Source organism: Bactrocera neohumeralis, chromosome 2 (genome assembly GCF_024586455.1).
Source record: "Bactrocera neohumeralis isolate Rockhampton chromosome 2, APGP_CSIRO_Bneo_wtdbg2-racon-allhic-juicebox.fasta_v2, whole genome shotgun sequence".
Classification (NCBI taxonomy): Eukaryota; Metazoa; Arthropoda; class Insecta; order Diptera; family Tephritidae; genus Bactrocera; species Bactrocera neohumeralis.
The window spans coordinates 47828429-47840442 of NC_065919.1; the positions used below are offsets into that span (position 1 = coordinate 47828429).

Genomic DNA, 12014 nt, shown 5'->3' on the forward strand with positions numbered 1-12014 from the left:
TGTAATTGGTTGACCTTGGCACCTTATGGAATATTTTCAATGTTGCCAGCTAAATTTAATTTTTCAAAAGTTTTATAATTCTCGAAAATAGGTGGATTTTGGCAATATACATACATACATATGTATCTGCATAAGTTATAGTTCGGAGGGAAGTTCGAAAAATGTCTTAAACATAAATACTGTCTTTATAGTGGAAGTAGTTTTACAATTCGTAACCGGCATGTTTTATAAAAATTTCGTGGAATTTCGTTATCCCACTGAATTCTTATCATTATTAATTATTAATTTATTAAAACTGTAAAAATCGACAACAAGTATTATCGAAAAATATTAGTATTTAGTATTACAGAATTCATACAATTTGAACAGAACGGTTACCCTAAGTATTGTTGTATAAGTTGAGAATAAATCGAATATTATGCTATGAAAAGTAAAAAAAGGTCTTTCTATCTGTTGAAAAAAATTTATGTCTTAAAATGGAAAAACATATTTTTGATAAGTTGGTAATTAAAGAAAGTACTTTTATTTATATTTTTATCCTAATGTGGCAACATAATTACATATTTATCTCTAACTGCTCATATACCATCTAATCAAGTTCTCACTACTTAATACCAGCACAAATATATGCCATACACATGTTTATTTGTATTCTCATAGAAACACTGCCAAAGTGTTACTCTCCATTGAGAGTGCGAAAGTACGAATTGGAATATTGACTTGCTACTTTCGTGTACCGCTTTGGCGTACTCGTGTTGCTGTGCGAAATCTTTGCGCTTCACGCTTTTAAGTTTTTTCAAATTGTTTAACTTGAGAAATTCAAAGTTTTGTCTTCGTAAAATATCGATACGAATATTCTTGTTTTGGCAGCTCCATACATATGTATGTAGGATGAGAAAATTCGCACTTTTCGGCTGTCGGCGGATAAAGTATAGTATATTGATGATGAAATCGTTTACTTCATTACACAAGACTTGTTAAAAATGTACCTAAAATGTTACATTACACTCTCTATCAGCTGACTACCCATGAGTCACTTTGCTTCGTTGCGTTCGCTGCATTAAAGGCCGAGTGACAATCCGTCGCATTATTGTTGCAGACATTGCAAATATTGAAATTGTCAAATGACGGCAACGAAATACATACTTACATATGTACATATACATATGTATATGTATATAATATGCATTCGTACCGAACTCACGTGGGTTTTGAATTGAAACTCAAAATGTGTAGTGCTCACACAGCCATAAGCAAATAGTATGAGAAAAAAGTGTTCTAGAAAACAGACGATGGCCAACCACTGAAATTAATTAGTAGTTTGGAGAGAACAGGTTTTTATAGTTCGCTGGAGATTTTCAAACCGATTTTTTTTTCATTTAAATATAAATTTAAGAAGTAGGGTAAAAGCTAGTTTAAGTGTTTCTGTCGCAATGGTTGATATTATTCGTATCTTAAAAAAATAATTAAAATAATAACATAATTTTTGAACTCGGAAATGACAGTTAAAGCTAGCTTAAGTGTTTCAGCCGGTATGGTTGATATTACTCGTGTCTAAACAAATTTCTGAGACATAATTTTTGAACTCGAAAATGAAAGTTAAAATAAAGTCATTAATTTTAATAAGTATTTTTGATTTTTGATGTTAAATGGAAATAAAAGTAGAACTATAACTTTTTTATAAGGAAATGTGTTTCCTAATATTTAATATCTTTCTAAAATTTCAATGAAATAAACTTCAACAAATTTATTACAAATCCCTCGAGTATTGACGATAAATGGCTTTAGTTTTTTGATAATTGATTGATTAATTAAACTAGCAATTTATACGAATACTTCAAATTATTCTATATAGGATTTGTTTTCCTTCAAAAATAAAATATTCTAATCATAACGATACCTTTTTTCAAGTCAAATGTAATTTTTCTACTTTCTGCTAAACGCCATACAATCAAAAAGTGAATTCTGAGCTTTGCTATATTGCTGGATTTGAATTTCATTAATGATATTTCATGTTTTTGATTAAATTAAAGGTTAAGCGATAAAGTACTTCTAACACTTATATACTTCTTACTTATATCTACATTAACAATTTTCTTATTTCCATTTGAGTTAATTGACCAAAATTTCATTAAAAAATATTTTTACTTATTATATAATATAATAATATGCATATATGTATTATAATGCAATATATGTCAATATTATATTATAACACCACAATTTTTGCCAATTTGTTTTTGTTTTCTAAAGCTTCATGCAGTGAAGGGTTAAGTTTCAACTTTATTAGCTCGCAAGATAACGAGTTGTATATGTCATGGTATCTTTTGTGTTTTTGTTTTTGACTTTCTACCTTATTTTCTTGAAAGCAAGCTACAACTTTTAAGTTAAAACGCACAATCGCCAAAATTAGTCAGCAAACGCTTTGTAATAAAACAGTGGGCCAGGAGTGTAAAAAATATTTCTAGAATTTTGTGTGTGAATTTTAAAGCACACTGAAAGAGAATTGTAAAACGGTTGTATATATTTGATTAGTGAATAAAGTATAAACATTAAATTAATAATGGAATACCCATGTATGGAATATGGTGTTAAAACAGAAAAAAATTACTGTTTTCCGGCGAAAATTTGTAAAAATCAGAAAAATTCATTTCACCACTGCGCCTACTAGTATAATGTTTTAGTAAAAATAAACATTCACATATAATTACTCAACTCAAAAAACCCTTATACATTTTGACCAAAAAGTTACCCGGAAACTCAAAATATTTTATTATTCATCAATATTTATTCGGTCGCCTTCAAAGCAATCATCACCAGATGTAATACATTTATGCCAACGATTCTTCCAGTCCTCGAAACATTTCTCTTAATCACTTTTGAGATGGCCTTCACCTCCTTCAAGGAATTTTGCTATATCTCTTCGATCGATTGAAAACGGATCCGGATAGGAAATTTTACTTTGAGAAACAAGGAAAAATCACACGGAGCCAAATCTGGTTAATACGATGGTTGCTCGATGGTATTATTGCGTTTTTGACTTTAAATTCGGTCACAATCATGGCTCGATGCGATGGTGCAATATCATCGTGTAAAATCCATGAATTGTTCTTCCACAATTTCGGCCATTTTCAACGTGTGTTTACATGCAAACGCTCAATACGGCAAAATAGAACACTTCATTGACCGTCTGTCACTTCGAAACAAATTCATGATGTACCAAACTACGAATATCAAAAAAAGCAATGAGCATCCTCTTGATTTTTAAGTGGCTTTGGCGTGGTTTTTTTGGAATCGGTTTGTTTTTTTCCATTCCGATGGTTATTGACTTGTTTATATAATAAACTCATAAACCCATTTCCCTTCGGCAGTTATAATGCTCTCCATGAATGTGGGATCGGAAAATTCAGCTTTATCGGGACGATTTCTCGACCGTTTTTGAAGGCTTTGTACCACTCGAAGGCTTTGATAAAACTGAATCATCGAAAACCTTTTCCAACATTCCGCACACGAAATTTGGTTAGAAAATACAATTTGAGACAAATTCTTTGTTCTATATTTTTATCCATCGTACGATAGTCGTGTTCCGACTTAAGCAGCTGCTGTAAATAAACGTGGAGACAGATCGTGCTCATTTTGGGCATAGTAATTAAGGACAATCTGAAAAACTTAGAAAAATATATATTTTTATACCCTGAACAGGGTATATTAAGTTTGTCACGATGTTTGTAACACTCAGAAAGAAGCGTCGGGGACCCTATAAAGTATATATATGTATAAATGATCAGTATGTTGAGCTGAGACGAGTTAACCATGTCCGTCTGTATGTCTGTCCGTCCGTCTGTATATATACGAACTAGTCCCTCAGTTTTTAAGATATCCTTTCGAAATTTTGCAAACGTCATTTTCTCTTCAAGAAGCTGCTCATTTGTCGGAACGGCCGATATCGGACCACTATAACATATAGCTGCCATATAAACTGAACGATCGGAATCAAGTTCTTGTATGGAAAACTTTCACATTTGACAATGTACCATGACCAAATTTGGTATAGATTATTTTCTAAGGCAACAATGTAATCTCCGAAGAAATTGTTCAGATCGGTTAACTATAGCATATAGCTACCATACAAACTGAACACATAGTTACTAAAAGAAATGCACCTGTGAAGGGTATATTAGCTTCGGTGCAGCCGAAGTTAACGTTTTTTCTTGTTTAAATATCATTTATACTTATAATTGTTTGATAATAAATTGAGATTTATAGGCTTGCTTTTGAGATTTTGTTTACTTTTGCTTGGATTTGTTGCAAATAATAGATTTTTCCGAGATTTTGAAAGATTAGATTGATTTTCTACTCACAATTAAAAAAAACATAAATAAATAACAATAAATAATTTTATGAAAATATTCAAAGCTTCGTATTTTGAGGAATAGTAGGAAACGCTTTATTAAATATATAATGAAATAAAATAAATAACAAATAAAAAAATAAACAAACAATAAAAAATTATATAATACATCTTTCAATAAAGTGAAATACTGCATTAGAAAGAAAGAAAAAACTCATTTCACCAATAACTGATGGTACTCGTGCCACTGTAATACATTCTCTTTCTCAAAGCGCTTTTTATTGAGCACAGCTTGGCATTGTATGTAATTTCGTTTAACTGGCGCAGCTGGAGATTGACTCCAGCCACGAATAGTAGAGCAAACGGGATAAGAAACGTGACCCCTGTGCACTGGCTTGCAAGCATGTACATATGTATGTATGCACACATGCTGTGTAAATGTGTGAAACTCAGCTTTAAGTCATAGCTGGATAAATGGACTTGAGTTAGTACGCCGGCGACTCTTGTTGCAGATGGCGAGTGTCGCTCTACAATAGTTGTTGTTATTAAATTTGTAATTAAAATTTATAAAATTGCTGAAATTTTCACTTAAAAAACTAGAAATCAATTATCTTTAATCAACAACAAAGTGCAACAACTAAAGTAAACAAAACAACCGGGCGATTACGTATGCAAAATGTCGCTGACCACACGGCGTGTAATCACATTGCTGGCGCTTATCAACGCCTCGTGCCTGATGCTAAGTGTAAGCGCGACGGCGAATGATGAAATCAAGAATGTTTTAATACTGCTAGCGGATGACGCGGGCTTCGAGTCGGGCGCTTATCTAAACAAGTTCTGTCAGACGCCGAATCTGGACGCTCTGGCCGAGCGCGGCTTGCTGTTCAATAATGCTTTCACTTCGGTGAGCAGCTGTTCGCCCAGCCGCGCACAACTCTTAACCGGTCAGGCGAGTCACAGCAATGGCATGTATGGATTGCACCAGGGCGTGCATAACTTCAATGTGCTGCCCGGCACCACTTCGCTGCCAAATGTGCTCCGCGAAAAGTCCCAGGGACGGATACTTAGCGGCATCATCGGTAAGAAACATGTTGGCGCTAGCGCCAATTTCCAATTTGACTTTGAGCAGACCGAGGAACAGCATTCAATCAATCAAATTGGACGCAACATAACGAGAATTAGACATTATGCGCGTGAGTTCTTTGCCAAGGCGAGCGAGGAGGCGCGTCCGTTCTTCTTGCTTGTCGGCTTTCACGATCCACATCGTTGTGGACATATAACGCCGCAATATGGTGAGTTCTGTGAGCGTTGGGGTTCCGGTGAAGTGGGTATGGGCATTATACCCGATTGGAAACCGATTTATTATGATTGGCGCAACTTGGAAGTGCCGCCGCATTTGCCGGACACGGATGTGGTGCGTCAGGAGCTGGCCGCGCAGTATATGACCACATCGCGCTTGGATCAAGGTGTGGGTGTCGTGCTGAAAGAGCTCGCAGCGCATGGTTTTGACGCCAATACTTTAGTTATTTACACATCCGATAATGGACCACCATTTCCGGGCGGACGTACGAATTTTTACGAGCATGGCGTACGTGAACCAATGATCATTGCGGCGCCAACCGCCCAGGCGCGCCATCATGAGACTACTGGCGCTATGTCTAGTCTACTGGATGTCTTCAATACAGTGCTGGATGTGTTCCACTATTATACACCCACGGCAAATGCGTCCAAAGATGATGCTACGAAATCGTTATTGCCAATACTTTACAAAGAACCGCAACCGGTTGAAAGTGATGCAGTGTTTGGTAGTCAGAATTTCCACGAGGTCACAATGACCTATCCAATGCGCATGATACGCACGCGTCGTTATAAACTAATACACAATTTAAACTTTTGGTCATACTTCCCCATCGATCAAGATCTGTACACATCGCCCTCCTTTCAGCAACTTTTAAACGCAACGATCGCCAAACAATCATATCCATGGTATAAGACGCTGCTATCATATTATGAACGACCGGAATGGGAGTTGTACGACGTTAAAGCGGATCCCTTGGAGCGCTACAATTTATTCGGTAAATCCAAATATCAGCGCGTATTCGAGGAGTTAAGTGCTCGTTTATTTAAGTGGCAAGTGAATACGGCGGATCCTTGGCGTTGTGCGCCGCATGCAGTTCTCGAGGCACAGGGTGTGTACAGAGACAGTCCAGTATGTTTGACTCTAGGCCATGAGGCACTACGTCGCCCACTCACACAATATGAGAAGTATGAGTTGCTGTAATTACACTTATGAAGTTACTGTGAAGTCATATTATATTTATAATACTTTTATATCATAATGTATTTATAAAAATTTCATATCATTAAAAAGATATTATATTATAGCTTATCCTCTGTTTCTATGAAAATTAAATATAGTTGTATATTGTAAATGCCCTAAAATTTGAATTCGCTGCAGCGTTAAGCTGCTTCCAAATTGTTATTTTATGTTAGAATATCATCATTAATTTAGTAAAGTAGGTCTTAAAAATTTTTTGGTGGTGTTTGGTTGTTTGAAAAAGGAGGCGCAAGAGCTTCACGCGCGTCCATCATTAGGTGCATTGCGCTTTTGGTGTTAGCCGGAAATTGGGTTCCAACAAAGGTCCAGCACTACTTTTAGCATACCCTTAATTACTTTTTCATGGTAGCAATCTCATTTTATTTAGAGTTTAGTGAAATTTTGAGTGAACGGGTTCAACACACTTCTTATGATGATGATGAGAAATAGTTTGTTGTTATATTCGAGCTGAGTGATTTTTATACCCTGAATAGGGTATATTACGTTTGCCACGAAGCTTGTAACACCCAGAAGGAAGTGTCGGAGACCCTATAAAATATATATATAAATGATCAGTATGTTGAGCTGAGTCGTTTTAGCCATGTTCGTATGCCTGTCTGTCCGTCTGTATATATACGAACTAGTCCCTCAGTTTTCAAGATATCGTTTTGAAATTTTGCAAAGTTATTTTCTCCTCAAGAAGCTGCTCATTTGTCGGAACTGCCGATATCGGGCCACTATAACATATAGCTGCCATATAAACTGAATGATCGGAATCAAGTTCTTGTATGGAAAACTTTCACATTTGGCAATGCACCTTCACGAAATTTGGTATAGATTATTTTCTAAGGTAATAATGTAATCTCCGAAGAAATTGTTCAGTTCGGTTAACTATAGCATATAGCTGCCATATAAACTGAATGATCGGAATCAAATGCTTGCATGGGAAACTTCCTCATTTGACGATATATCTTCACGAAATTTAGTATAACTTATTGTTCATAGATATAATATAATATGGGAAGAAATTGTTCAGATCGGCTCACTATAGCATATAGTTGCCATACAAACCGAGCGATCGGAATCAAGGGCTTGTATGGAAAACTTTTGCATTTGACGTGGTATCTCTACGAAATTTGGTATAGATTATTTTCTAAGACAACAATGTAATCTCCGAAGAAATTGTTCAAAATTTGGTTGTTTTAGATTAAGTAGTTTAGGAAATATGTACATTAAACTTATTTGAGGGCCGGGTAACGCCCACTTTTTCAAAATTTGTTGGCCACAGATGCCCGTTTCTACTGCGATCCCCTGTGTTAAATTTCAGTTTAATATCTTTATTTATGGCTGAGTTATGGCACTTTATAGGTTTTTGGCTAAAGGCGTTTTGTGGGCGTGGCATTGGTGCAATTACGCCCATCTATGAACTCGTAATTTTTTTTTGTACTAAGGAATCTGCATACCAAGATTCATAAATAAATCAAATCCAACAAAAACTGTTCAAGCCTCTAGATACCAAATATTTGGATCTCAATGTGTGAGATATATGATTAAAATTCAGGGATAGTTTTCTCTGACAATGGTATGTCTGTATGTTAAAACTTGCTTCAATCAGGTTAATATTTGCCTGAGCTCCCATATAAGTAATATAAAGATTTTCGAACTTCCGGGTGACTTTGTACCGCATATATCGGCTAATATTTGAGTTATCTCAACAAAAATTACATAGCATGGTTTACTCATAACATTGTGTCTTGGTGTCTAAAATAGATAAATTTCAGCGAAAACTTGACTTACCGCCCATATAACTAATATCAGGATTTTCGAACATCCCGCTGGCTTTACTCTATATGATTATTTGTTTAGTATATACTAACATGTCAATAGTATTTCCCTGGCTTTGATTCGTGTAAGTTGCAAGAGTATAATATGTTCGGTTGCACCCTAACTTAGCCCTTCCTTACTTGTTCTTAACTAAAAACGGTAAAAAAAACTTTGATAACCTGTGTATATGTGTCTATCTAAGGAAAGTAGAAATTTTAATACGCCTACAAGTATGCTATATTTTACCATGGAGTTACTAATAAGTAAATATATGGTTTATAAAATGAAGTTTACAAAATTTAAGCTGCGAACCGACGGAAGTGTCATACTATTTTATAATTTTCTTAGTTATCTATTTCCCAACAACAAATGTGTTTGTAAATTATAATTGCTAAATATTAAAAAGTGAATCTGCTAAATTAATTATGTTAAATCACCACCTTACTTCAAAGATTCAGAGCTTTGTTAGCAGGTGCCAACGGCATATCCCCAAGGTGTGGTGGCCTAACGTCAACAGCAATGACGACTTATATAATAAATGCAATTTAAAAGTCATAGCTAAAAATATGAAATTTCGAAACACATTTAGGAGATCCCTACAAAAAGAAATCGTTGAATGCGGTTAATCGTTGAACGAACTTAAGATGCCAAAAAACAGGAGCTGATGGAAGATACCGGAAAGGCTGATGATTACTTTCAGAACTGATTAATTCAAGTGCCTAAACGAGTAATTTTCATGCAACAATGAAATCTGATTTATAACTAATACTTTGATTAAAGTAAGAAGAAATACAATTGTACTTAAATATTATTTCAATACATTGTTTTTGGTTTTTATTTCAACAAATTCTGCGTCATTGGTTTAATTAATTCTAATGTTAATATGTTAAGGGGTAATTATTTGAGACGTCATAGGTAAGGATTTTGATACTCTAAACAACTGTAATTAAATAAAATGCATTTCATAAGGATTACTGTACATAAGTTCATCTATATCGAGCCGACGATTCAGACCCAACTGCTCGTTCCAGAGACTGAAATCGGCATCTGCCATAAATGACTTGTAATCCACCGGTGTCCAGCCGCCTAACGATATTTCCGGTGGCATAAACTCACCACTAGTGGTAGAATGTGGTAAGTCAGTATCGAAGAAACCATCAGACATTGCAGCATTGAAGGCACTCATGTCCACCAAAGTGGTGGACGGCAAAGCATCGCTGCTGCTGTCCGAAACATCAAAATCATCCGAGCGCCGCAGTGGCATTGAATAGCCACCAAAGGGCAAAGGCGTAAATGGTGGCGTCAAATCAATTTTCTTGAGTGCCGACTTCGACGGTGCTGTGTGGTAGGAACGCCAGCGTGGGTAATACGACGAGGCCAAGTAGTAGTTCGAGGGCAATGCGCTGGACATATGGGTGGGCCACTTTGAGGGCAACGGATGATAGTAGTTCATTTTCGGGTTACGTTTATGTGGCGCTGCGTGATGTTTCGGCATTGTTGACTTGCGTTTCGGTGGCACTAAATATGAGAAAGGAGGAGAGCTTATTTATGAATACAGTAGCAAATGTTGTCGTGTTTAACTCACCTGTGCGGAAGGTGGCTGATATTTTGGGTGCATTACTCTTCTTCTTAATGTGCGATCGCCACTTTTTGGCATCGCACTCCGCGCAAACGCAAAGCAATACAAGAAGGAGTAGCAGTAGCAGTGAGCTCCGTTGGCAGTTCATCTTACTCCTTGTTTTCGTGATATTGTTAGAAATTTGCACTCAATTTTAGCGACTTACGTGCGTTGGTTTCCTACACTTTTATGTGCGTCTTTATTGAATCCTTGTTATTGATTTATTCATTATAATTGTAATTACTATTTGCAATTCAATTTTATTTACCGCAACTCACGTGTGCTCCAATGCTACGGTCAAGCGCAATTAGTTTTATGATCAATTTCGGCGTGACTTTACACCTGCCTTGCCATGCGCTCCATGTATGAGCCGCTCTGTAGTTGTAGGCAACGGTAAAGCAAATTGTTATTCAAAGGGCGTCAACAATAAATTGGCTGGAAGCCATCGAATGCTTGCCAGAAATTGTGGTGGGTGGATAAACTTTTGTTTTGATGCGTTTTTGCAAATATTTAACTTTCTTCTGTTAATTTGTTCGTGGTAGTTAGACTGCAGGTGCAGTGGGGTGCTTTATGTTAGATAATAAGTTTTTTCTTCTGTTTTTATATAATTTAATAAATAATTCTCTTAAAAAACTTTTCAATTTTCGACTTAATGAATCAATTTTGATGTATAAGTATCCGAAAATCTGAATCTCATGAACTCAATCCTATGTTGAAGGGCTCGCTTGATAGTTGGTCCTAAACGAAACTAATGTATTCATCTTTGAAAATACTGATATTATTAGTCTACTTTTATATCTTCATATTTCCCAAGCATTTATTGAGTTCTAGGCCTAAAACACACTTAAAAATAAATATGCATCTAGTTTGTAATCCCAATTTTAAAGTTAGGAACATTTCTTAGAACAAAATGTGATAAATTTGAAGATATTTCGGGGTTGTGGTATTCGAAGAACTGATAAGAATATGGACGGACGTAAGCATGCCTGTCGAATGAAATTTAAGTGTGCTCTGTCCAATCCACAAAAATGGAAACCCACCAATCTGCGCCAACTACCGTGGTATAAGCCTCGTCAACATCGCATATAAGGTTCTATCGAGCGTCAACAAATTGAGCGGACCTTATCAGTGTGGCTGTAGGCCTGGAAAATCAACAACTGGCCAGATATTCGCCATTTTTTGAAACAGATCCGTGAAAAAAGGAAAGAGGATCGACACACACCACCTCTTCGTCGATTTCAAAGCTGCTTTTAACAGCACGAAAAGCAGCTGCCTTTATGCCACTATGTCTGAATTTGATATCCCCGCAGAACTAATGCGGTTGTGTAAACTGACGTTGAGCAATACCAAAATCTCCGTCAGGATCGGGAAGAACTTCTCAGAGCGGTTCGATACAAAACGAGATTACAGTCAAGGCGACTCCCTATCGTGCGACTCAATCTACTGCTGGATCAAATAGTTCGAGCGGTACTATCTTCTACAAGAGTGTACAGCTGCTGACGTACGCAGATGATAGTGATATCATTGGCCTCAACTTCAGCACCGCTACAAATGGGTCTGGAAGCGAACGAGGGCAAGACGAAATATCTCCGGTCACCAAATAAACAGTCGTCGCACTCGCGACTTGGCTCCTGTTGGCTTGGAATTCGTAAAACCAACGATCCAACGCAGAATAACTCTTGCCAACGTTTGCTACTTCGGACTGCGTAGGAAATTGAGAAGAAAAGTCGTCTCTCGATGAATAAAGACCAAACTCTATAAGTCACTCATTATTTCTGTGCAAAGGCAAGGACGATGACAACATCAAACACGAGTTTTCGAGAGAAAGGTTCTGCGGAAGATTTATGGTCCTTGGCGCATATGGCAATATCGCATTCGATGTAGTTCACGAATTTAGACACATC

At 36.4% G+C, this 12014-nt stretch overlaps 2 protein-coding genes across 2 annotated transcripts; one reads left to right on the forward strand and one right to left on the reverse strand.

Annotated features, from left to right (window-relative positions):
• Positions 1–4587: 4587 nt before the first annotated feature.
• On the forward strand, positions 4588–6740 carry LOC126750956 (N-sulphoglucosamine sulphohydrolase). The gene has a single exon (XM_050460820.1). It carries the CDS (start codon positions 5028–5030, stop codon positions 6630–6632), a length of 1605 nt encoding a protein of 534 aa, XP_050316777.1. The 5' UTR covers positions 4588–5027; the 3' UTR covers positions 6633–6740.
• Positions 6741–9323: 2583 nt separating this feature from the next.
• On the reverse strand, positions 9324–10472 carry LOC126750988 (uncharacterized). Its single transcript, XM_050460874.1, has 2 exons — positions 10078–10472; positions 9324–10010 (listed from the first exon to the last, which is right to left on the reverse strand). The coding sequence occupies exons 1-2, from the start codon at positions 10217–10219 to the stop codon at positions 9439–9441; spliced, it is 714 nt and encodes a 237-aa protein (XP_050316831.1). The 5' UTR covers positions 10220–10472; the 3' UTR covers positions 9324–9438.
• Positions 10473–12014: the final 1542 nt, after the last annotated feature.